The 25,758-nt window shown below is 45.8% G+C and overlaps 2 protein-coding genes across 9 annotated transcripts in view; one reads left to right on the top strand and one right to left on the bottom strand.

Annotated features, from left to right (window-relative positions):
- Positions 1–25,758, top strand: part of map3k15 (mitogen-activated protein kinase kinase kinase 15) — a 258,410-nt gene that overhangs the window by 27,518 nt on the left and 205,134 nt on the right. For 4 of the 6 annotated variants that reach the window (XM_049009993.1, XM_049009994.1, XM_049009991.1 and 1 more), the window contains one exon: positions 20–1,367. The exons of the other annotated variants lie outside the window; for them this stretch is intronic. In XM_049009993.1, the coding sequence (XP_048865950.1) occupies positions 20–116 (97 nt within the window). In that variant the 3' untranslated portion in view covers positions 117–1,367. Of the gene's footprint in view, positions 1–19; positions 1,368–25,758 lie in introns of those variants that run through there. 6 annotated transcript variants of the gene reach the window in all.
- LOC125739680 (uncharacterized) overlaps positions 19,204–25,758 on the bottom strand; it is a 29,334-nt gene continuing 22,779 nt past the window's right edge. For all 3 annotated transcript variants that reach the window (XM_049010042.1, XM_049010040.1, XM_049010041.1), the window contains 4 exons: positions 25,022–25,060; positions 24,678–24,719; positions 24,479–24,523; positions 19,204–23,272 (listed from right to left, as the gene is read on the bottom strand). In XM_049010042.1, coding sequence (XP_048865999.1) covers positions 23,112–23,272; positions 24,479–24,523; positions 24,678–24,719; positions 25,022–25,060 — 287 coding nt within the window. In that variant the 3' untranslated portion in view covers positions 19,204–23,111. The remainder of the gene's footprint in view (positions 23,273–24,478; positions 24,524–24,677; positions 24,720–25,021; positions 25,061–25,758) is intronic.

Genomic DNA, 25,758 nt, shown 5'->3' with positions numbered 1-25,758 from the left:
GGGGGTCTGGGTGGAGCAGGGGCGGAGTCCTCTGCCGGATCTGGAGGGCCATCCAGAGGCACCGTGGGCGGGAACAGAGGAAGCAGCTGAGGGCCGGGGAAGTGACGGACGGCTGAGCTGAATGTCCCATGTGCACCAGCGCCCTGCGTAGGATTGTGGACCGAAAAGCCGGACATACAAGAGTGCAGAAGCTTTATTTACGCACATGGACACACACTGTCTGCATTCAGTCTACATGTTTTTGCTGTGACCTTCTTGGCGAAAAGGGCACAGGACTCTTCAAAATGCAACCTCTGCTAAAAGAGAGAGGTCAGAGTTTGGCAGCTTTTACACTGTGCACAATTTTTAAAACATTCTTTGATCGAACTCAACTCATAAAGACGCTCCTGATAGGATGTGCCAGAAGGGGGAGCCAAAGCCCAGCATGCTATATCCTCTAGTCCCTCTTCAAGCCACACCCACTGGCTGCTTCTCTGCAAACCAGAGGGGGCAGCTGACATGAGATCAGCGCAAACAGGAAGTTCACTGTGGAACCATGTGACTTTATAAGGAGGCTGTGTTTCTGTGAGAGGGGAGGGGCCTCCCTGAACAGCACCACCTAGTGGACAGACCAACCCAGGATGACTCACATGTGCCTTTCTTGTATTAATTGTCTGTTTTTGAAAATGTTCTCAGAGTTTCTGTCACTGCAGTTTCCTGTCAGCTCCATTTCAAGTTGCTATTTTTGACTTTATGCCCCCCACCCCCCAAATGGCCCCGTCTGTGTTTTTACTGTCACCTATCTGTGTTCGCTGTGACACATCACCTCCCTCATGCCCCCCTCTGTTTTATCACAGCACCCTGGATGTGTGTTACCCCTCCTGCTCTTCACGCTGGTTTCTGATGTTTATGTGTGAAACAGCTGCTGCTGCCGGTTCGGAATAATTTTAAAAAATCCTTGGTACTGAGCTGTCTTCACCCGCCGGTCTTCCAAACCTGCTGGGTCACGAGGAGTCTGGAGCTGATCCATCAGTAAACGCTGCTGTATCTATGTGGGACTGTATCTGCAGGCAGCAAACTGGACCATGTGACCTGCGGCTTGGTGTGGGGGGGCTGAGCTCAGGCAGTGGGGTCCGGAGGTCAGAGACAGACTCCATCCCTCCAGGGTGGCTCAACTCCTCCCTGTTTTGATTGACGTTTTTTTTCAGGCTCATTTCTAAGTGCTCTGCAGTGGCTCAGTGGGTTCGGACCCTGCGTCTGTCATCGGAAAGTCCCTCAGCACAGTGATGTCACCATGGGGCCCTGAGCAAGGCCCTTAACACTAACTGCAAGGTCACTTTGCTTTGGATTAAAATGTCTGCTAAGTAAATAAAGTATTTTTTTCTCTACCGGTCAGAATGACATCACGTCAACTTAACGGAATCCCCCCGTCATCATACTAGCAGAAAAATACATTTTTGATAATTAAACCATCCAGTAATCTATAAAAATAGATCTATAAAACATCCAAAAGTCATAAAACCAACAAATATACAGTAAAAATAACAAAGGCCATTAAAACAGTTAAGATGTCACCTAAAAAGCAAGCCATTAAAAATCAAAACTTAATAATTCAGCATCTCCCGGTTGTGAAACAGGAGCCCAAAGCACATGACCACTGGGGATAGCCGAGTTTGCACACAGACTCACCGATGTTTAACTCAGAAGTTAACAATGAGGTTTAATGTTGCTGAAATGCCCAGCATCTTTCTGCACCACTTCCCCCTGATATGTGACGTGACTTTGTTCCCTTGTTTACTTTTCTCAGCATCACAATATATGAATAATGCAACCAGGTATGTATCTATAAATTTTATCAAAAGCCTCCCTGTCTGGGGGCTCTATTTTGATGATCTAATGCAAAGCGTAAATCTCAAGGTATGACTAACATTTAAGGGCGTGTCGTAATCCATGACTCATTATTCAGAGGTGCCTTTTGGGCATGAAAGCAACGAAACTATCAGAATGGCATGTCACCTCACCTTTAAAGCGCAGTGGCACATGAGTTATAGTGGATCGCTATTACAATGGTGCATTTGCCCGTAGATGTTTTCAGCCGAAGAAATGGGCGTGCTTGGGTGCAAAGTGAAAATGCGTAATCACGTGATCTACGGGAACTGCAGTGTTCCATCGAAGCCTTTTAAGGTGAAGCAGGCGTGGAATGAGGTAGCAACAAGGCTGTTCTTGTTTAGGATTCAGGACGGTGCTGTCTGTGATCGGGGCAGAGTAACGCAGCTGGTGTGAGAGAGCTACCTGCTCCGCCACACACACAGAATGAAACTCTCCGACACAAGAAAAAAAAACATTACTGATAACATCTGGCTGATATGGTAATAATTAAAATAAAAAAAAATTTAATGACTTTTAACTATCAAAAAACATCTGTGGGTCCACCAACAAGCGCACAAAACTCTCTGTCAGAATCAATGATCCTTAACGCTGCGTGTAAGCTAAAATGGGTTGAAGGCTCATTATCATTACGCCAGTTCCCGCTCGCCGTTTTCTTTTAAAGTAACATTTCATAGCAAACCAGTTAAATTAATAGAGAGCTGTAATCTGCATTATATTCTTTCATCTCATTTAAACAGACTGGAACTTTCTCAGGTACAAACCTCCCTGTATCCACAGCCCCCTGGACCAGCCCGCCCCCAAAACGAAATAAACACGGGTATAAGAGAGTCCACTGGACCCACAGAGATTGTGTTCAGAGAGCCTATAGACCAGGAGCCCAGAGGGGTCAGCCTAGCTGAAAAGCGAACCAATTTCCCTTAGTATAATCTTGCGGGGGGCATATGACAGTTCATCAGAATGGATGTCTGCCGGGCCCGTGGTGGTGGGTGTGGCTGTGAGGGGTGTGGTAAAAGACCGGGGTTCGAATCCCGGTTGTGGCCTACCTGCAGTAGAGGTCCTTAGGCAAGACCTCCTCACGCTATACTGTGCCTACCTCAAATATGAGAGACAAACATACGAATAGAGTCACGCCGGCTCAGACGTCGCCCAGATTAACAAGGTCTGCGCCAGATGTTGAGGAACCAGGACAATCTGACGATAAGTGGGCTACTGGAACAAGAACAAGACATGCATGGACAAGAGATGAGAACAAGGGACTATACAAGTAACCCCAGTGAAAGAGGTTACATGAAGCGGATGTGGGACCTATGGACACCCCACATCAAGACTAACACCAAAACAACTAGTAGCTCAATGTTCCAACATCCGCAAGAAACAACTGCTATCACAACTAGAGATTGATGAGGTACAACATGAATGCTACGACAAGGGGGAGCCAGGACGACAGGTCAGGGGGGAGATATCATCATCATACCCACATTCCGAGATTGGGTACCAAGCCCCAAGAACTACAAGCCCTAGTAGGCTGAATACAAGAGCAGCTGACCTGAGAAATAAGATCATGGCTAAGCTGGAACCCTGGACCCTCCGACACCGATTACCAAGAATGCGTGAAGTACCCTCAGAAGGTCTACTAGAAGATGTGAATGCAGCACTACGGACAATCCCTACTACAACCATCACTGACTGTCCCCCATGGAAGAGAAGGTTAGAGGCTAAAATCAAGGCAGCACAGAGGGAAGTTAGCCAGCTATCGGAATTACAGAAAGGTGTGATGAAAAAAGAGGTACCTAAGAAGTATAACAAGCTGTCCATAGCTGAGGCCTTAGAAACTGCCAAGCAAAGACTCACAGCCTTGGCTACCCATCTGAAGAGGTACACCAGAGATATAGAAGCCAGGAGAATAAACCGGACCTTCTCCACTGAACCATCCAAGGTGTACTCTCAGTGGCAGGGTAATAGCATGAAGATAGACCCACCAAGGCTGGAGACTGAGCAATACTGGAAGAGCATATGGGAGAAAGAGGCATCACATAACAACAATGCACAGTGGCTTGTGGAACTAAGAGCAGACCACAGCAACCTCCCTGAACAAGCCCCAGTAACCATCACATTGGCAGACATCCAAGAAAGAGTCTCAAACATGAAGAACTGGACAGCACCAGGTCCTGACATGATCCACGCCTACTGGCTAAAGAAGTTAACTGCACTCCATGAGCGCCTGGCAGCACAGATGAACCAGCTGCTAATGGACCCACCCGGAATGGCTGACCAAAGGTAGGACAGTCCTGATACCGAAGGACCCCCAGAAGGGACCGGTCCCATCCAACTACCGGCCAATAACCTGCCTCTGCACAACATGGAAGCTCCTATCAGGCATCATAGCGGCTAAGATGAATAGGCACATGGATCAATACATGAGCGGGACCCAGAAAGGAATTGGTAGAGATACCAGAGGAGCAAAACACCAGCTACTGGTAGATAGAGCAGTCACTCAAGACTGTAAGACCAGACATACCAACCTGAGCACCGCCTGGATTGATTACAAGAAAGCCTATGACTCAATGCCTCACACATGGATCCTAGAATGCTTGGAACTGTACAAGATCAACAGGACTCTAAGAGCCTTCATAAGGAATTCAATGGGGCTGTGGAAAACAACTCTAGAGGCCAACTTCAAGCCAATAGCACAGGTTACCATTAAGTGCGGGATTTACCAAGGAGATGCCCTGTCCCCGCTGCTGTTCTGCATAGGCCTTAACCCTCTCAGCCAGATCATCAACAAGACTGGCTACGGATACCGACTACGGAATGGAGCGAACATCAGCCACCTCCTCTACATGGATGACATCAAGCTGTATGCCAAGAGTGAACGAGACATCGATTTACTGATCCACACCACCAGGATCTACAGCAATGACATCGGAATGTCATTCGGGCTGGATAAGTGTAGTCGAATGGTAACAAAGAGGAGGAAAGTAGTCAGAACCGAGGGGATCGTACTGCCAGAGGGCAACATAGCAAACATTGAGGATAGCTACAAGTACCTTGGAATCCCGCAGGCAAACGGGAACCATGAAGAGGCCACAAGGAAAGCACCAACAACCAAATACCTGCAACGAGTAAGGCAAGTCCTGAGAAGTCAGCTGAATGGGAGGAACAAGATCCGGGCAATCAATACCTACGCCCTACCAGTCATCAGATACCCCGCTGGCGTTATAAGCTGGCCAAAGGAGGAGATGGAAGCCACTGACATCAAGACAAGGAAGCTCCTCACAATGCATGGCGGGTTTCACCCCAAATCCAGCACACTGAGACTATACACTAAGCGGAAAGAAGGAGGCAGAGGACTAGTGAGCGTCAAAGCCACTATCCAGGATGAAACATCGAAGATCCATGATTACATCAGGAAGATGGCCCCGACTGATGACGTGCTCAGTGAATACCTCAGGCAACAGAAACCCAAGAAGGAAGAGGAGCAAGAACAGGAACCATCATGGAAAGATAAACCCCTGCACGGCATGTACCACCGGCAGATAGAGGAAGTGGCTGACATTGAAAAATCCTACCAGTGGCTGGACAAAGCTGGACTGAAAGACAGCACAGAGGCATTAATCATGGCAGCACAGGAACAAGCTCTAAGTACAAGATCAATAGAGGCTGGGGTCTACCACACCAGGCAGGACCCCAGGTGCAGGCTGTGCAAAGATGCCCCCGAGACGATCCAGCACATAACAGCAGGGTGCAAGATGCTAGCAGGCAAGGCGTACATGGAACGCCATAACCAAGTGGCTGGCATAGTGTACAGGAACATCTGCGGGGAGTATGGGCTGGAAGTCCCAGGGTCAAGATGGGAGACACCTCCAAAGGTGGCTGAGAATGATCAGGCTAAGATCCTGTGGGACTTCCAGATACAGACTGACAAACTGGTAATGGCTAACCAACCGGACATAGTAGTGGTGGACAAGCAGAGGAAGAAGGCCGTAGTGATAGACGTAGCAATCCCAAGCGATGGTAACATCAGGAAGAAGGAACATGAGAAGCTCGAGAAATACCAAGGGCTGAGAGAAGAGCTAGAAAAGATGTGGAAGGTGAAGGTAACAGTGGTCCCAGTGGTAATTGGAACACTCGGGGCAGTAACGCCCAAACTGGGAGAGTGGCTCCAACAGATTCCAGGAATGACATCTGAGATCTCTGTCCAGAAGAGCGCAATCCTAGGAACAGCTAAGATACTGCGCAGGACCCTCAAGCTCCCAGGCCTCTGGTAGAGGACCCGAGCTTGAAGGACAAAGACCGCCCACAGGAGGGCGAGTGGGGATTTTTTTTTTGATTATATATATATATATATATATATATATATATATATATATATATATATATATATATATTTATTTTTTTTTATTTTATTTTTTTTTAAATTAAATTTATTTATTTATTTATTTTCTTTCAAAGAGGGGGTGGCATGGTGGTGCAGTGGTTAGCACTGTTGCCTCACACCTCTGGGACCCGGGTTCGAATCTCCGCCTGGGTCACACATGTGTGGAGTTTGCATGTTCTCCCCATGTCGTCATGGGGTTTCCTCTGGGTACTCCGGTTTCCCACCACAGTCCAAAAACATGCTGAGGCTAATTGGAGTTGCTAAATTGCCCGTAGGTGTGCATGTGTGAGTGACTGGTGTGTGAGTGTGCCCTGCGATGGGCTCGCCCCCCCATCCTGGGTTGTTCTCTGCCTCGTGCCCATTGCTTCCGGGATAGGCTCCGGACCACCCACGACCCAGTAGGATAAGCAGTTTGGAAAATGGATGGATGGATGGATGGATGGATGGATGGATGGATGGATGTTACCAGTCATCACTAATTTTGCTCCATGTGCAGAGAGGATGTGTTTTTGCTGAAGGAGTCTGTCACAGATTCGTGCTGAAAGGATTTTTTATCCCTCAGTAAAATGCGATTCTGATTGACGCAGTAAATTACTGCTTTTACTGCAGTGTTGCCTTTGAAAAGTGAGTTTAACAAAAAATCATCAAGAACACTAAGATATACATCCTATTAGTTGAGGCTTTGCTCTTCAGAGGAGAAACTTATGGTGCCAGAAATATTAACCAAAATTTTGAAAGCTGCAAGCAATGTTTTAGAATGAAAATTAGCATTTCAAATATAAAATCAACTAAAATGATAGAGGGTCCCGTACAGTGTCTTGCCTGCCTGGTGCCCAGGTAGGGGACCTTCCGAATCGTGTGGACAGGCTTTTGGCCCCAGCCGGGGTGGATCCAGTGGTCGTGGTGCATGTTGGCACCAATGACATAGGAAAGGGCAGGAGGGCTGTTCTGCAGGATAAATTTATAGAAGTCGCGGATAAGCTTAGAAGCAGAACGTCCAAGGTGGTATTCTCTGAAATACTCCCCGTGCCACGTGCAAGTCAGGCTAAGTTAGCTGAGATAAGGAGATTAAATGCGTGGCTAAAAGGATGGTGTAGGAAAGAGTGGTTTAGGTTTATGGGGAACTGGAGGACCTTCTGGAACAGGTGGGACCTGTACAAGCCGGATGGGTTGCACCTGAACCAGAGGGGAACCAGTGTATTGGGGAGGCGTATGTGTAGAGTAGTTGAGGAATGTTTAAACTAGGGACTGGGGGGGCAGGGAGGTTAGATAAGAATATTGGTGGGGAGAGACGGAAAGCCTCAATTAATATTAAAAGTGGGCACCGTAATAGGCCTACCCTTTGTGGTCTGTATCTAAATGCTAGGAGCATTAGAAACAAAATTCATGATTTAGAGGCTTTAATTTCATCAGACACAACATTATAGGAATAACAGAAACATGGATGAGCGACAATGATGGAGAAGAATAAAATATGGATGGTTACATGTTCTGTGGAGACCGGATAGGCAGGAAGGGAGGTGGTGTTGCAGTATACGTAAAAGAAAACTTGCAGGCAAGGGAGCTCACTGATAAAAATAAAAGTACAGAAGCTGTATGGATAAAAGTAGATGCTAAAATGTCAAATGGCCTAATTCTCGGTGTTTGTTATAGAGCACTTAATGTAGCTGCAGAGGAAAGCAGAATGTTATATGATGATATCAGGATTATGAGTAATAAAAATGATGTGGTGGTTATGGGTGATTTTAATTTACCTGGGATACAGTGGGACACAGTTTCTGGCTGTTCTGTAAATGAACTTGAGATGGTGGAATTAGTACAGGATTGTTTTTTTACTCAGTTTGTTAATACCCCTACCAGGGGAGAAGACCTTCTTGATCTTGTTTTCTCTAACAACCAGAATATGATTGGAAAATTAGAGGTTGAACCACTGAACGGTAGTGATCATAACATGGGTAAATTTGAGGTTAATTTTAGTGTCCGAAGAGCAAAGTCCAAAGCAAAAACATACAATGTTAGGAAGGCTAACTTTAATGGTTTGATACTGAAACTAGCGTTGGTAAACTGGATGGAGTTAAATAGCAAAACGGTTGAAAAGACATGGGAATTTTTTAAAAGTACATTGTTGCAAGTGCAAGAGGACTTCATACCAGATTCCAGCAAAACTAAATCTATGAAACTACAACCAAGGTGGTTTACTAAGGAAATTATGAATAAGTCAGGAGGAAAAGGGCTCTTTTCCATAAATGGATATTAACTAATGATTTCAAAACTAAACAGGAGTATCTAAGTCTACAGGTTGAGTAAAAAAAACAACATTAGACTCTCTAAGAGGAATGTCGAAATAAAAATAGCGTTGGAGGCTAAGGATGACAATAAAAGTTTCTTCCAATATTTTAACTCCAATGGAGCTCTAAAAGCTGAAATCACTAATTTGCAGGATAGTAAGGGCCTTATAATTGAAAATGAAATTGATATAGTAAATGAGTTTAATGAGTATTTTAAACGGGTGTTCACAGTAGAGAACACGAGTAACTTACCACCATTTAGTACAAATACAGCCTCGTCTATGATCAATATATGTATAACTGAAGCTGATGTGGTTTAAAGCCAAGCTAAGCTCAAAATAAATAAATCACAGGGGGCTGATGGCATCTTATCTATAATTTTAAAAGAGATGAGGGATATTATTAGCCAACCTTTTACTTTGATATCCCAGAAATCGTTATCTACTGGTGTGGTACCTTTGGATTGGAAGCGTGCTAATATAACACCCATATTCAAAAAAGGGGATTAGAAGTAACCCAGCAAACTATAGATCAATCAGCTTAACTTGCATAACTGGAAAGGTAATGGAAGCTATAATCCAAGTGAAAATGGTAGATTACCTGGATTGAAATACAGGGTATATACAGAAATCCAGAGGTTGAATTTAACACCTTTTAATAAGTTTTTTAAAACGTACTCAATATTTTTTAAAGACCACGCGACATTGAGTTGCACCTGTTTTTAAACAAGTTTCAAACTGATTTAAAGATTTATAATATTACACAATCTTGGCCTGTACAACAGAATTTAAATAGGAAACATGGGTCAACAGAATAAATTTAGTGACTGTGATTTTTCTCTCCTGGAGCCGACACCATGGTGGAGGGGTTTGCGTGTTCCAATGATCCCAGGAGCTATGTTGTCTGGGGCTTTATGCCCCTGGAAGGGTCACCCAAGGCAAACAGGTCCTGGGTGAGGAACCAGACGAAGTGCGGCTCAGAAAACCCCTAATGAAGAGAACGATTTTGGATTCACGGTTTCCCTTGCCAGGACGCGGGTCACCGGGGCCCCCCCCCTGCAGCCAGGCCTGGGGGTGGGGCTTGATGGCGAGCGCCTGGTGGCCAGGCCTACACTCATGGGGCCTGGTTGGGCACAGCCTGAACAAGGCACGTGGGTTCCCCCTCCAGTGGGCTCATCACCTATAGGAGGGGCCATAGGGGTCAGGTGGGATGTGAGTTGGGCGGCGGCCAAAGGCGGGGACCTTGGCGGTCCGATCCTTGGCTGCAGAAGCTAGCTCTAGGGACATGGAATGTCACCTCTCTGATGGGGAAGGAGCCTGAGCTGGTGCGCGAGGTTGTGAAGTTCTGGCTAGATATAGTCGGACCTCGACGCACGGCTTGGGCTCTGGAACCAGTCTCCTTAAGGGGGGTTGGACCCTCTTCCACTATGGAGTTGCCCGCGGGGAGAGGCGCCGAGCGGGGGTGGGCATACTTATTGCCCCAAGCCGGCCAGGCCTGGCAGCCCTGGCAGAATCCCCTGTCAGGAGGAGTTTCAACTCATACCTCCGGTAGAACTTCTCCCATATCCCGGGGGAGGCGGGCCGGCAGGCCAAGCGGAATGCGGCTTTGGCGGTTGCTGAGGCAAAAACTTTGGTGTGGGAGGAGTTTGGCGAGGCCATGGAAAACGATTTCTGGACGCCTTCAAGGGGATTCTGCTCCACCATCCAGCGGCTCAGGGCAGGAAAGTGGTGCAACATCAGCACTGTTTATGGTGGGGATGGTGCGCTGCTGACCTCAACTCAGGACGTTTTGGGTCGGTGGAAGGAATACTTCGAAGACATCCTGAATCCCACCGACACGCTTTCCAAGGAGGAAGCAGAGTGTGGGGACTTGGGGGTGGACTCACCTATCTCTGGGGTAGAGGTCGCTGAGGTGGTTAAAAAGCTCCTCGGTGGCCGGGCCCCGGGGGTGGATGAGATTCGCCCGGAGTTCCTCAAGGCACTGGATGTTGCAGGGCTGTCCTGGTTGACACGCATCTTGGACTTTACGTGGAGTGGTGGTGCCCCTCTTTAAGAAGGGGGACCGGAGGGTGTGCTCCAACTATAGGGGGATCACACTCCTCAGCCTCCCTGGTAAGGTCTATTTAGGGGTCCTGGAGAGGAGGGTCCGCCAGATTGTTGAACCTCGGATTCAGGCGGAGCAGTGTTTTTTTCGCCCTGGCCGTGGAACAGTGGACCAGCTTTATACTCTCAGCAGGGTTTTGGAGGGTTCATGGGAGTTTGCCCAACAAGTCTACATGTGTTTTGTGGACTTGGAGAAGGCATTCGACCGTGTCCCTCGGGGAGTCCTGTGGGAGGTGCTCCGGGAGTATGGGGTGTGGAATGAAAATTTGATATCGGTAGGCCTGGGAGGGAAGGCATATTGAGTCCACATAACCCACTGTACCTGAACGTGGATATAACCCACTGTACCTGAACGCGGACATAACCCACTGTACCTGAACGCGGACATAACCCACTGTACCTGAATGCGGATTTAACTCACTGTACCTGAACACGGACATAACCCACTGTACCTGAATGTTTGACACTGTACCCACTGTACATGTTGATAGACAGCCCAGGGAACAAACTTTGTACTCTGATGATAGTGATTACACATGGAACCCAGGAGGGGGGTGGACAATTTAAATTCAAAAGTACGGTGACAGTGCAACTGGTATTGGTGGGGGAGGTGAAAATGCAATCTTTCCCTAAACCTCTTGCAAACAAGGCAGTTAGATTGCAGCAGCACCGGATTGGTGGAACGTTAGAAGCATGGGTTTTAAAATGGAAACGGTATGTAGCTGACAGGGCTATGAGCAAGTGACGGATGTTCTAGAAATAGGGGAAGAGATTGTGATATTGACAGTGTTGGAGGATTCCTCTATATTGGGGGGAGTGAGGAACAGAAAGAGTGTGCGTGGTTTATGGATGGGGCAGTTAAGTATGTTGGTGGTAAGCGAAAGGGGAAAGCTGCGGCATATAACCCATGTACGCAGCAGATGTTGGGGATGACAGGAGATGGCAAAGGTAGCCAATGGGCTGAGTTATGAGCAGTAGTGATGGTTCTGAGAATAAGTAAAGAGCGTGAAAACACAGGTATGTGGGTTTAACTACAAAACCGCCCATCGAAACCTGCAGAAGTCAGAGCTATGGGACAAAACAACACTGTGGCCGTTATGGAGCCTGGCGTTGAGGGTGGCTACATGTCCCAGCTAATGATTGTTATTTACGAGGAAACTAATGTGCATGTGAGTTCTTTCCTTTATGTGTGAAGGATGGCGAGATGGCTCTGGCGATGGGCATGGCCGACACTGTGGATGACCTTCGGCTACGCTGCAGTCCCAGGGACCGAGTTGGAGCAGACTTCTACTTTCAGAATTGTATGGAATGACAACGTGACGGAGCGGCAGCAAGACATCTTCATCTGACCAGCAAACCAATCATGCTTCGTCATTGAACTGGCCCCTAATAACGGGAGCGAGATGTACGTCAGTGGGGGATGCTACTGCTGGAAAGAACATTCCCATCCTTGCATCTGCCGGAGGGCAAGTGGGTGTAGGAGTGTGACCTAACTCAGTGGAGGAATCGAACTGAATGCACTATGACTATGTGAAATGCTAAAATACAACGGAATAATGTTCAGCAAATGTTAATGGCATCTAATCCTAATGCATTGAAACAATTTTGGAACATTGTTCCCAGTATGTGGTAATACTATTGGCAGTGTGGAATACCTGTTTATGTATCTATACCCGCGATCACATCTCTGAACGGGTTATACATTGGTGAATCATGGCCGAGGGACCGAATGTATTACGATGAATTCACGGACAATTACGTCACCCATGTGGTATGGAATTAATCCTTTTACGGTAATATTCGTAATGGTGGATTGATTCTGATCAGGTCGGGACTGATCATCCTGAAAATCAATCGTCCATAATTCACCCGGAATGTCATTGAACATGTTATTCTTTACCGATCCCACGTAAACCCTGTCCTGTCATAAAAAACTTGGGCTCATAAAAGAAGCCAGGATGTTTATCTTGGTTTCCGGGAGACAGGAGGGGGTCGGTATACGGCACCTTAAAATTGCCTTTAGGGGGGACAGGGAGGCGTTATGCAGACATCCAGCACCAGGACGCCTATTGTGTTTTATTATCTTAAGCAGCATCACTCGAACAAAAGGATGAATTGGATAACACCTTGCCCTGGGGGGAAGGGGTGAGCCTGGCCAGCTCGCCCCCTGCCCACAGGCAGCACCCAATTTAGTATAAAGGACGGGGAAAACTCAGTACTGACCGGAGCTCAGCCATGGGCTAGAGCGTGCATCGCCCGGCATTTCTCGGGACTCACGTGTTGGTCTCCTGCCAGGACTGAAAAGGGCTCCCCAGTCCATGTGTGAAGGTGGGTGATGAGGGCACGTCCGAGTGTAAATAGTTTAGCAGCTGCTTTTGCGTTCGATTGATTATGGGGATCAATTATCACCGCTTGTGATAATAGTTCGCCTTACCTATATTTTTATTTTTGCTTTCTATATATATATATATATATATATATATATATATATATATATATATATATATATATATATACTGAACAAAAATATAAACGCAACACTCTTGTTTCTGCTCCCATTTTTCATGAGATGGACTTAAAGACCTACAATTCATTCCAGATACACAATATTACCATTTCTCTCAAACATTTCTCACAAATCAGTCTAAATGTGTGATAGTGAGCACTTCTGCTTTGCTGAGATAATCCATCCCACCTCACAGGTGTGCCACATCAAGATGCTGATCTGACATCATGGGTAGTGCACAGGTGTACCTTATACTGCCCACAATAAAAGGCCACCCTGGAATGTGCAGTTTTTTGCTTTATTGGGGGTCTGGGGACTCAGAACCGGTCAGTATCTGGTGTGACCACCATTTGCCTCATGCAATGCAACACATCTTCTTCGCATAGAGTTTATCAGATTGTCAATTGTGGCCTGTGGAATGTTGGTCCACTCCTCTTCAATGGCTGTGCGAAGTTGTTGGATATTAGTGGGAACTGGTACACGCTGTCGTATACGCCGGTCAAGCACATCCCAAACATGCTCAACGGGTGACATGTCCGGTGAGTATGCTGGCCATGCAAGAACTGGGACATTTTCAGCTTCCAAGAACTGTGTACAGATCCTTGCAACATGGGGCCGTGCATTATCTGTCTGAGTGGCTGGTCTCAGACGATCTTGGAGGTGAACCTGCTGGATGTGGAGGTCCTGGGCTCGTGTGGTTACACGTGGTCTGCGGTTGTGAGGCCGGTTGGATGTACTGCCATATTCTCTGAAACGCCTTTGGAGACGGCTTATGGTTGAGAAATGAACATTCAATGCACGAGCAACAGATCTGGTTGACATTCCTGCTGTCAGCATGCCAATTGCACGCTCCCTCAATGCTTGTGGCATCTGTGGCATTTTGCTGTGAGACAAAACTGCACATTCCAGGGTGGCCTTTTATTGTGGGCAGTATAAGGTACACCTGTGCACTACCCATGATGTCAGATCAGCATCTTGATGTGGCACACCTGTGAGGTGGGATGGATTATCTCAGCAAAGCAGAAGTGCTCACTATCACACATTTAGACTGATTTGTGAGAAATGTTTGAGAGAAATGGTAATATTGTGTATCTGGAATGAATTGTAGATCTTTAAGTCCATCTCATGAAAAATGGGAGCAAAAACAAAAGTGTTGCGTTTATATTTTTGTTCAGTGTATATATATACACAGTCAGGTCCATAAATATTGGGACATCGACACAATTCTAATCTTTTTGGCTCTATACACCACCTCAATGGATTTGAAATGGAATGAACAAGATGTGCTTTAACTGCAGACTTTCAACTTTAATTTGAGGGTATTTACATACAAATCAGGTGAACGGTGTAGGAATTACAGCAGTTTGTATATCTGCCACCCACTTTTTAAGGGACCAAAAGTAATGGGACAAATTAACGATCATAAATCAAACTTTCACTTTTTAATACTTGGTTGCAAATCCTTTGCAGTCAATTATAGCCTGAAGTCCGGAATGCACAGGCATCATCAAACGCTGGGTTACATCCCTAGTGATGCTCTGCCAGGCCTCTACTGCAACTGTCTTCTGTTCCTGCTTGTTCTTGGGGCATTTCCCCTTCAGTTTTGTCTTTAGCAAGTGAAATACACGCTCAATCGGATTCAGGTCAGGTGATTGACTTGGCCATTGCATAACATTCTACTTCTTTGCCTTAAAAAACTCTTTGGTTGCTTTCCCAGTATGCTTCAGGTCATTGTCCATCTGCACTATGAAGCACCGTCCAATGAGTTCTGAAGCATTTGGCTGAATATGAGCAGATAATATTGCCCGAAACACTTCAGAATTCATCCTGCTGCTTTTGTCAGCAGGCACATCATCAATAAATACAAGGGAACCAGTTCCAGTGGCAGCCATACATGCCCACGCCATGACACTACCACCACCATACTTCACTGATGATGTGGTATGTTTTGGATCATGAGCAGTTCCTTTCCTTATCCATACTCTTCTCTTCCCATCACTCTGGTACAAGTTGATCTTTGTCTCATCTGTCCATAGTATGTTGTTCCAGAACTGTAAAGGCTTTTTTAGATGTTGTTTGGCAAACTCTAATCTGGCCTTCCTGTTTTTGAGGCTCACATCTGTTTTTGAGGTTTACATCTTTAGTTGAACCCTCTGTATTCACTCTGGTGAAGTCTTCTCTTGATTGTTGACCTTGACACACATACACCTACTTCCTGGAGAGTGTTCTTGATCTGGCCAACTGTTCTGAAGGGGTTTTTCTTCACCAGGGAAAGATTTCTTCGGTCATCCACCACAGTTGTTTTCCGTGGTCTTGCAACTCTTTTGGTATTGCTGAGCTCACCGGTGCGATCTTTCTTTTTAAGAATGTTCCAAACAGTTGATTTCGCCACACCTAATGTATTTGGTATCTCTCTGATGGGTTTGTTTTTATTTTTCAGCCTAATGACGGCTTGCTTCACTGATAGTGATAGGTCTTTGCATCTCATATTGAGAGTTGACAGCAACGGATTCCAAATGCAAATAGCACACTTGAAATGAACTCTAGACCTTTTATCTGCTCCTCGTAAATTAGATAATGAGGGAATGACACACACTTGGCCATGGAACAGCTGAACAGCCAATTGTCCCATTACTTTTGGTCCCGTAAAAAGTGGGTGGCAGATATACAAACTGCTGTAATTCCTACACCGTTCACCTGATTTGTATGTAAGTACCCTCAAATTAAAGCTGAAAGTCTGCAGTTAAAGCATATCTTGTTCGTTTCATTTCAAATCCATTGTGGTGGTGTATAGAGCCAAAAAGATTAGAATTGTGTCGATGTCCCAATATTTATGGACCTGACTGTATATATATATATATATATATATATATATATATATATATATATATATATATATATATATATATATTCGTATGATTCATTTATTCCATATCTGTTGTGGTACAAGGTTATTTTGCATTGTTTCGATTGATATACTGATATTGATTTTAATGCGAGGTTATTATTAGTGTTTTTGAGTGAACCTAAGCGTGCCTGTTTGTTCCTTCGAGAGCCCTATATTCCTCTCTCATCCATTTTAAGACAATGCCCAACTAGAGGTGGCAGGATATTGTCAGGAGAGGAGCGGTGGTGCCGTCAGGGAGAGACTTCGTGTTGCAGTCCCCCCCCCCCCCGGTTACTGCATTTAATAAACTGCATTATTAGCAGTGCCATATCAGCAGGGATGTTTTGTATGTGCTTATGTCAAGGTTTAGTTCGTTGCTGTTTATGAAGCTTAGAACCGAGTTCCTTCATTACCTTTGACCAGCGCCTGTGCCTGTGCTTGTCCAATATTATTTTGGAAGGACTGATATTTTGCCTAATGAGTTCTTCACAGTAAATGTCTAAATATGACCTGCTTGAGTCCCTCACTGAGTGTAAGTAATCTTTTATAATTTATACATAAAACAGTAAATTTCCATTGATTAGGAAGAGATAATGATTGATGGGGGGGGGGAAACAGTTTATTATACATAACAGAATGCTATTTACCAAATTAAAATGTTACTGCTCTAGTCACAGCTTTAGATATTACAACAACACTTACAATACGGAGGGAAACTGCTCCTTTCTGAACACGAACAAGTGAAGCCAAGTTGACACTTTCAGACAGGGCAGTGGCAGGAGGTAGACAGCTGGTTAGTAGTGACTCGGGGCTGAAATGTGTGGAGATTGAGGGTTGAGTGGTAATAAATGAGGGGAAGGTTCACCAGAGGATGGCTCTGAGGGGGAGGGCCGTGACCTTAGGGAATCCCCTGTGATCTACCAGAGGACGGCTCTGAGGGGGAGGGCCGTGACCTGAGGGAATCCCCTGTGATCTACCAGAGGACGGCTCTGAGGGGGAGGGCCGTGACCTGAGGGAATCCCCTGTGATCTACCAGAGGACGGCTCTGAGGGGGAGGGCCGTGACCTGAGGGAATCCCCTGTGATCTACCAGAGGACGGCTCTGAGGGGGAGAGCCGTGACCTGAGGGAATCCCCTGTGATCTACCAGAGGACGGCTCTGAGGGGGAGGGCCGTGACCTTAGGGAATCCCCTGTGATCTACCAGAGGACGGCTCTGAGGGGGAGGGCCGTGACCTGAGGGAATCCCCTGTGATCTACCAGAGGACGGCTCTGAGGGGGAGGGCCGTGACCTGAGGGAATCCCCTGTGATCTACCAGAGGACGGCTCTGAGGGGGAGGGCCGTGACCTGAGGGAATCCCCTGTGATCTACCAGAGGACGGCTCTGAGGGGGAGGGCCGTGACCTGAGGGAATCCCCTGTGATCTACCAGAGGACGGCTCTGAGGGGGAGGGCCGTGACCTGAGGGAATCCTCTGTGATCTACCAGAGGCACAGAGGTTCACAGCGTGACTCCTGCTCTTTCCCCAAGGGTTTCATCCAAGGCAATATAATACTGCCAGGTCTGTGCCATTTCCTCTCCTGCATCAGGCCCCATCCCTGCCTGCTTTCTGTTCTGTTTAAGTTCCTAATTTTGAGACATACTCACACACATACATGCACATGCTTAGTTCATATATTGCTGTCTTTGTGGGGACTCTCCTTTCATTTCTAGGGACACTATCCTGCATATTAAGAAGGACACGCCATACATGTACAGAACATATCACTGCGCCATTTGTTACTTTCGCTTTAAACCGCGTGACGCATTTTCTTAGGAGGCGCCTGTCAAAGACCAGCTGGACGTGAGGAACCGGTTTCAGTTCCGCATATCTGGCTCAGTGTGCTCGGGTGTGTTTGGTTTTTTTTAAATTATTCATCGTTTTATTCATCAGTGAAATATTGTTTATTTCACAATCTTATTAAAGGGGAACATTTCCAATGTATCATAACAAATGTTAAAACGTGTCTCTTGAACTTGCTAAAATTTCCTCATACTGTAGTTACACCAAGTCAGGTCCCCGTGAAGATGGGAGCAGAAGCTGCTTCCCCTCCCCCTCTGCTCCTGTGCATCTTGGGACAGCGGGAGGGAAGATGGGGAAATCATGCAAACTCAGAGTGGGGGAGGGGATTCAAACCCCAACCCCCCCGGGGTGAGGCGACAGCGCCACCCACTGAGAGCTCTTTAGAGAATCTCAGCTACTGTGTTTAATTTTGTTTCAAAAAGTATTAAAGAAGATGACAGACCATCTGTAATTTGATTTTAGTTTAATGTTAGTTGAAAAAGCAGTGATTTCTGATTGCATAACTAAAGTACGAGCTGATGTCTGTAAGAAAAACAGGAAACTCCTCATCAGAACAGGAAACCAGACAATGTGCTGTTTGAGGCGGATCTGATGCACAGAGCTGAAACCATTTATTCCAGTTTGTGAAGTTTATTTACAGTGAGCAGCAGTGCCAGTAAATGCCAGAGGGCTGCTGCACTAATGAGCATGAAGGACAGGATCATGTCACCATGTATGTAATGGAGATCAGACACAGAAACTGGTTCTTTGCTCTGGCAAACGGCAGTGAGTGCAGTGTGACTGGGGGGGGGGGGGTTGTTAAAAAATAAACAAACTCACACTATTTACTTCCCCTTTCAGCAAAACCACTCCCCCTTATGGGACACAGAGTCGGCCTGTCGCACAGCCACCAGCAGCACTATGACTGTATTATAGTCCCAGCTCTGCGTTCTACTACTGGCAGGCATTCTGAATGAAGCTGCTGCCTTATTCTGTCAGTTTTGAGGGACAATGAGCAGATACCAATGCTTGGCCACAGGGGGCAGCAGAGAGCCATTTGCCCCCTGTGTAAATATCACATTGTGGCTTCCCATTAACTCTCAGGAAGCTGAACCACTGTGACGTTTCATAGTTTCATTCAAACTTTGCAGGTTTCTCTTTATGTAACAATGACACACGTAGATGTGAAAAGTTCAGATCCAGAAAGTATTTAGGCTGACATCTGCTCAGTGTGAACACCCAGCAGAATCAGTGACATCCCCATCCTCTGACCCGTCTAATGGTTCTGCTGGGCCCAGATTCTCACTCAGTTTTATAGGCCGGATTGTTGGAGATGGATAAAACACATACAACCATGAAAGTCAAAACATAGAGAAGGTTTATTGTGTAAATCAGTACAAGTGCATTTTTCAACTGGGTAATAAGAGAATAATCAGAATTTTTTCAAGCTTCTTAACATTCATATGTATGCAGCAAGATATTAATGAAATGCAGTGATAACAGTGGCTACTGTTGAGAAAAAGCTGATCTAAACATACATACACTACATATACAATGTCTATAGAAAGTCAATCACCCTGTTAAAATCTATAGCTTTGGTCCAATTCTTTTTTTTTTAGCTGTAGGTACACATCATTGTCAATGTGAAAGTAATATTCTAAAAACATTTTGGACAATTATTATAATCAATCAGTGAAACACCTGGTTTGGTAAAGTTATCAGCCTCATATAATGCACCTTTCTAAACTGGCTCAGATGCAACCAATCAGCTGCCAGATCAAACATTAGGTTAACTGCCCCATCCGACAAACTGTTGGGGTTTGATTACCTCCAGCTGTCTTTTGAAGATTTCACAGTTAGTAGTGCAAGGTTCTGAAAAAGAAATCAGCCTGGTTGGGAAAGTGCTTTAAAAAGGCTTCTGGGATAAAGTTGTATAAAAGCAGAAGTTAGGAAAAGGCTACACAAAGATTTCAGAGGCTTTAGCTGTCCCTCTGAGTGCTGAGTGCATCATTAAGAAGGTAGAGGTGTGTGGCCCCACCAACCTGGTGCCTAGATCAGGCCGTCTGTCCAAACTGGGTGATCCAGCTGGAAGGGCATTGATCAGAAAGGCTACCATTTTCTGACCAGTTGACTTTCTTTTAATCAGTTTGATGTTGTAAGGCAAAATTTGTAAATAAAGATGGTTGAAGCTTTTTTGAGAATGGGTTTTGATATCAGGGTGTATGACCAAATAATTTCAAAAGGGTTTGATGACTTTCTATAGGCACTGTACATACAGAGAGGCTGGTCTGCAGACATGTGATAGACACACATACACACAGAGTAAATCTCATTGTGTGGACTCTCCATTTATTTTAGTTTTTTTTTTCGTCTTAATATTTTGATTGCATTCACGGATTTTTATAAAAGTTTTATAAGAGTTATGCATTGTGGGGAAATCTTTGGTCCCAACAAGGTAGGGAATCCCAGGTTTTTTGGTACCCACAATGAAATAAAAAAAACTCACACACACAGCAGGGGGGGTAGGATTCAAACCAACAACCCTACTATACAGTGATACCCACTGAGTGTCCTAGAGAAAAGCAGTATTTATACTAAATAAGTCAGAAATAAACATCATATATGTGTATATTGCTAAATTTCAGGGCTGGGGGAGTAAATTTAGTAAAATCTTTGGAAAATTATTGACATTATCATCATTTAAATCCAAACCTGCACTGTACAATTCAGTCTTTTATTTAACACATCTGATTTACCAGTCACTTATCACTCAGTATTTCTGACACACTCTTTATACACAGCGGCTGACAGCCTGTGTTTACGTTATTAAATGCCTCCCTCAGCTATGTTAATACTGTAGGTACACCATCCACCGCAGCAGCACGGTCTTTAGCCCAAAGTGGGCTGACCTTCTCCCTGGACGCTGCATGCTGTTGTGTCGCTGACCCTGTGGGTTTGGCTTCGCTTGCGAGATCGGAAGGTGCTGATGACAGTTTGCCGCAAAAAGGAAAACTCTTTTGAAGCTGCTTGAAAACAGCTTTTTTTGTCTGGTCCCCAGACATACGAAAATACTGCCACAATTCAGAAGCTATTTTACACAACCGGTGCTCACGATGTGGGCGTGTCTGTCAGGTTAAACTGGGACAGGAGTTTTCGGGTAACGGGTCACTGCACCAAACGCTTATGGCTGATACCTATGGACAGTTATAGCTGTTACTTATTGATTTCATGTGCCTTATCAATAGTCCCAACCCTATTAAGTTTAGCATTATATTCATGTATTATACAGGTAATATGAGAGCCAAAGCTACAAAGCAGATTGAAGTATATTATCTCATTTTATAAATTGGGGCACAAGCAGTTATGGAAAAACAGACAGATAGTTACAATGATATACAAAGTTTGGGCACCCTTGCTTAAAATATCTGTTACTGTGAATAGTTAAATGACCAGAAGATGAACTGATCCCCAAAAGGCATAAAGTTAAAGATGACATTTCTTTTCAGCATTTTATGCAAGATTAGTGCATTGTTCTTGTTTTATACGACTGTAGAGTAAAGAAAGGAAAGGAGCACCATGCCAAAGTTTGGGCTCCTCGAGATATTTGAGGTCTCAGATAACGTTTACGAAGGTCCCAGACCTTCATTAGCCAGTTAGGACTACGGCTTGTTCACAGCCTTCATTAGGAAACCCCAGGTGACACAAACTGCAAAACTATATAAATACTCTGACTCCTCAAACCTTGTCCCAACAATAAGCAGCCATGGGCTCCACTAAGCAGCTGCCTAGTACTCTGAAAAATAAAATACTTGATTCTTACAAAGCAGAAAAAGGCTACAAGATGATAGCAAAGCATTTCCAGATGGCTGTTTCCTCACCTCATAATGTTATTAAGAAATGGCAGTTAACAGGAACAGTGGAGGTCAAGTTGAGGTCTGGAAGACCATGAACACTTTCTGAAAGAACTGTTGGATTGGCAGAAAGGCAAATAAAAATCCCTGTTTTACTAGAAATGACCTTCTGGAAAATTTTGTTGACTCTTTAATGGTGGGGCACCATTCGTCTGTGCAGTGACACCTGAACAAATATGTCCTCTATGGTAATCAGCAGAAGAAGTTTCCTACACCCTAACCACAAAATTCAGCATCTGAAGTTTGCAAACCAACATTGAAACAAGCCTGATGCATTCGGGAATGAAGTCCTGTGGACTGATGAAGTTAAAACAGAACGTTTTGGCCACAATGTGCAAAGGTATGCTTGGGGGACAAACTCTCCAACTATTAAGCATGGGAGTGGATTGATTGTGATGGGCTTGTGTTGTAGCCAGTGGCACAGGGAACATGTCATTGGTAGTGGGAAGAATGAATTCAAATAAATACCAGCAAATTCTGGAAGCAAACATCACACCGACTGTAAAAAAGTTGAAGCTAAGAAGAGATACAGCAAGATAATGATCCCAAACACACCTCAAAATTTATAATGGAATACATCAAGAGGCACGAGCTTGAAGGATTTGGTATGGCCCTTACAGTCCCCCGACCTAAACATCATTGAAAATTTGTGGATAGATCTCAAAGGAGCAGTGACATAAGACAGCCCAATAATTTTGAAAAAAAATTAAAAGCTTTTTGCAAGGATAAATTGGCAAAAATCCCCCACATAAGATCTGAAGGACTCTGCTGGATACAAAAAGCATCTTTGCCAAAGGGGGGGGGGTGTCACTAAGTACTGACCAAGTCAGGTGGCCAAACTCATGGTTCAGGCCCTGATCATTTGTTGATATTTTGTACCTGTAAATGATGGAAATAAAAATCTTGCTTAAAATATTAAAGAAATGTGTCATCTTTAACTTCAAGCTTTTTGATCAGTTCATCTTCTGCTCACTTAACTATTCACAGTAAGAGACATTTTAAGCCATGGGTTCCCAAACTTTTGCATTTCACTGTATTATTCTACCTGTTTTCATCACACAGCTGGTTCCCCCATCTTCTCATCAACACTGCAGCCGTCAACATGGAGAGAGTCACCATTACATAGAGGCACCATTGCGGGGCAGCGTGTGGCTCAGTGGGTTAAGTCTGTGTGCTTATAATCACAAGGGGACCGGATCACACCCAGCCTCAGCAAGTCTGCGGGTCCTTCAGCAAGGCCCTTAACCCCCAGCTCCCTGGGCGCCCTTAACCCCCAGCTGAGTGAATATTATTATATAATATTAATCGTAATAATTATACAAATATTAATTACACAATAATAATTACTGTTATTAAATTATGTTAGCTTTACATGGTACCCGTTTAGACAGATTATTTCTTTGCCGGTTCCTCAATCTTTTGGTGAACACTGCAGCCACAGCTACAGCCCCTAGCAGCACAACCAATCCCACAATCACCCCAATCACCGCAGAGTTTCCTCCTGAAGACGCCCCTGCAGAAAGCAGATAGATCAGTAAGTGTCCAGACACATTGTCACACAGACACTCGATCCTCAGTCAGTGTAAAGTCTCACTGAAGCAGCCAGTAGAGCCGCATCACCGAGCCGACAGCCCGACCCAGAGCAGCTTTCTGTCTGACCCCTTTCTGCAGCTGTTACAGACCCTCCTCAGGCGTACAACAGCATGTCCCCTGGGGCTCAGATCCACACCCTTAAGCACCCTGCCTGCGGGGTCCTGAACAGCCAGTCTGACACAGTATTACTCATAAAATGCTAAATGCTAATAGCACAGGACGGCCAGGCAGTGAGGAGTTTGTATCTGCTGTAAGCTGTGGACACTAGGGGGCGCTGCATCACCAGTGTGACCCTCTGACAGCTTCGCCTCCTGATGATGGGTCAGAACCAGCATTGTTACTGGTTTGACTAATGGGACCATTAAATCCTGGCAAAAACAGTCTGTTCAGGTAATTTTGTACAAATCATGGTGATGACTTGGTAATAATTACCATTACTAAGCTCTAGCATATAAATAAATACACTAGCATGTAAATAAAAATTACCATTTTTAGTTGGACTGCCTTTAGCTTGGATTATAGCACACATCTGCCATGGCATTTTTGCCACAAGCTTATACAACATCTCAACCTTTATTTTCATCCATATTAATTTTAATCTCGTATTGACCAGTGAGTTGAACCACTCCGTAACGTCGTCTTCAGCACATCCCAAAGACCTTCAATGGGATTAAGGTGAAGACTCTGTGGTGGTCAAATCATGTGTGAAAATGATTCCTCAAGCTCCCTGAACCACTCTTTCACAACTCGAGTCCGATGAATCGTGGCATTCTCATCCTGGGATATGCCCATAGCATTAGGGAAGAACAAAATCATTGATGGGGTAACCTGGTTATTCAGCAGATTCGGGTACTCAGCTGACTTCACTGTATTGCTGCATAACGGTGTTGAGCTGCAATATTGATCCAGTCATTGACTTTTAAGTATTTGCTGATTTAAATGCCAATGGTGGCTTTTTTTGGCTGGGCATTGTATTAAGAATCCACCATTATAGGTAGGCTGGTGTGTGAAAGTTTGTCACATTAGCGTCTATTTCATGGCAAGAACTAGGTTCAGTCAATAACTATTCATACAGAGATGAGACACTGGGGCAGAAGCATGTTCATCACACAGGGGATAAACTCACCTGAAAGGTTTTCATCAGAATCCTGTTTGTCTTTGTTTTCTGACTCTGGTAAAAACAAGCAAATCAGCTAATTTTGTCCAAACTGTAATGACCACTTACTGCCATAACAATTATGACTAACAAGCAGTAGCATGTAAAATAAATCAAATTAAACTAATGCAGGAATCACACTGGAGCAGAAGCATGTTCACAAACTCACCTGGAGGATCTTCTCTCATGCTGTATGGCCTACATTTTTGATCTAGGAGGGAAAAAATAGATAAAATCAGCAGATACTGTGTGAATTCTGGTGCCTGTTTATTCCTCTTGGTACGAAACCCAGTCATACAGCCATGATCTCGGAACACTGGCTATGCGTTTGCATGCTGACCTCACACACGCACGTTAGGGAGCCTGTAACATCCCATCATATCCATATCACTTATTAAACATGTGTTGTCACGGACACAGCTAAGACACGGAGGGAAGCCCAAGCTGGGGGGGTCAGAGGCCACGGGTCGGGGCGGCAGCAGCCTTATTTACATTAAATAAACCTGCACTGACCTCCAGGGGGCATCACTGCATCCTCAGGCTTCCGGCCTCCTGCAGACAGAGAGGGACAGAAGCAGCAGAGTCAGCGTGAGCCTGTAACTCAGAGCTGCAGCAGTGAGTGTGAGATGCAGGGTAGCAGCAGAGAGCTGGGGGCCGGGGGATAAAGGCGGCCTGCAGAGAGCTGGGGGCCGGGGGATAAAGGCGGCCGGTGGAGAGCTGGGGGCCGGGGGATAAAGGCGGCTGGCGGAGAGCTGGGGGCCGGGGGATAAAGGCGGCCTGCAGAGAGCTGGGGGCCGGGGGATAAAGGCGGCCTGCAGAGAGCTGGGGGCCGGGGGATAAAGGCGGCCTGCAGAGAGCTGGGGGCCGGGGGATAAAGGCGGCCTGCAGAGAGCTGGGGGCCGGGGGATAAAGGCGGCCTGCAGAGAGCTGGGGGCCGGGGGATAAAGGCGGCCTGCAGAGAGCTGGGGGCCGGGGGATAAAGGCGGCCTGCAGAGAGCTGGGGGCCGGGGGATAAAGGCGGCCTGCAGAGAGCTGGGGGCCGGGGGATAAAGGCGGCCGGTGGAGAGCTGGGGGCCGGGGGATAAAGGCGGCTGGCGGAGAGCTGGGGGCCGGGGGATAAAGGCGGCCTGCAGAGAGCTGGGGGCCGGGGGATAAAGGCGGCCTGCAGAGAGCTGGGGGCCGGGGGATAAAGGCGGCCTGCAGAGAGCTGGGGGCCGGGGGATAAAGGCGGCCTGCAGAGAGCTGGGGGC

The sequence above is a fragment of the Brienomyrus brachyistius genome, chromosome 4 (genome assembly GCF_023856365.1).
Source record: "Brienomyrus brachyistius isolate T26 chromosome 4, BBRACH_0.4, whole genome shotgun sequence".
NCBI lineage: Eukaryota > Metazoa > Chordata > Actinopteri > Osteoglossiformes > Mormyridae > Brienomyrus > Brienomyrus brachyistius.
This window is presented reverse-complemented; position numbering and strand designations above follow the sequence as displayed.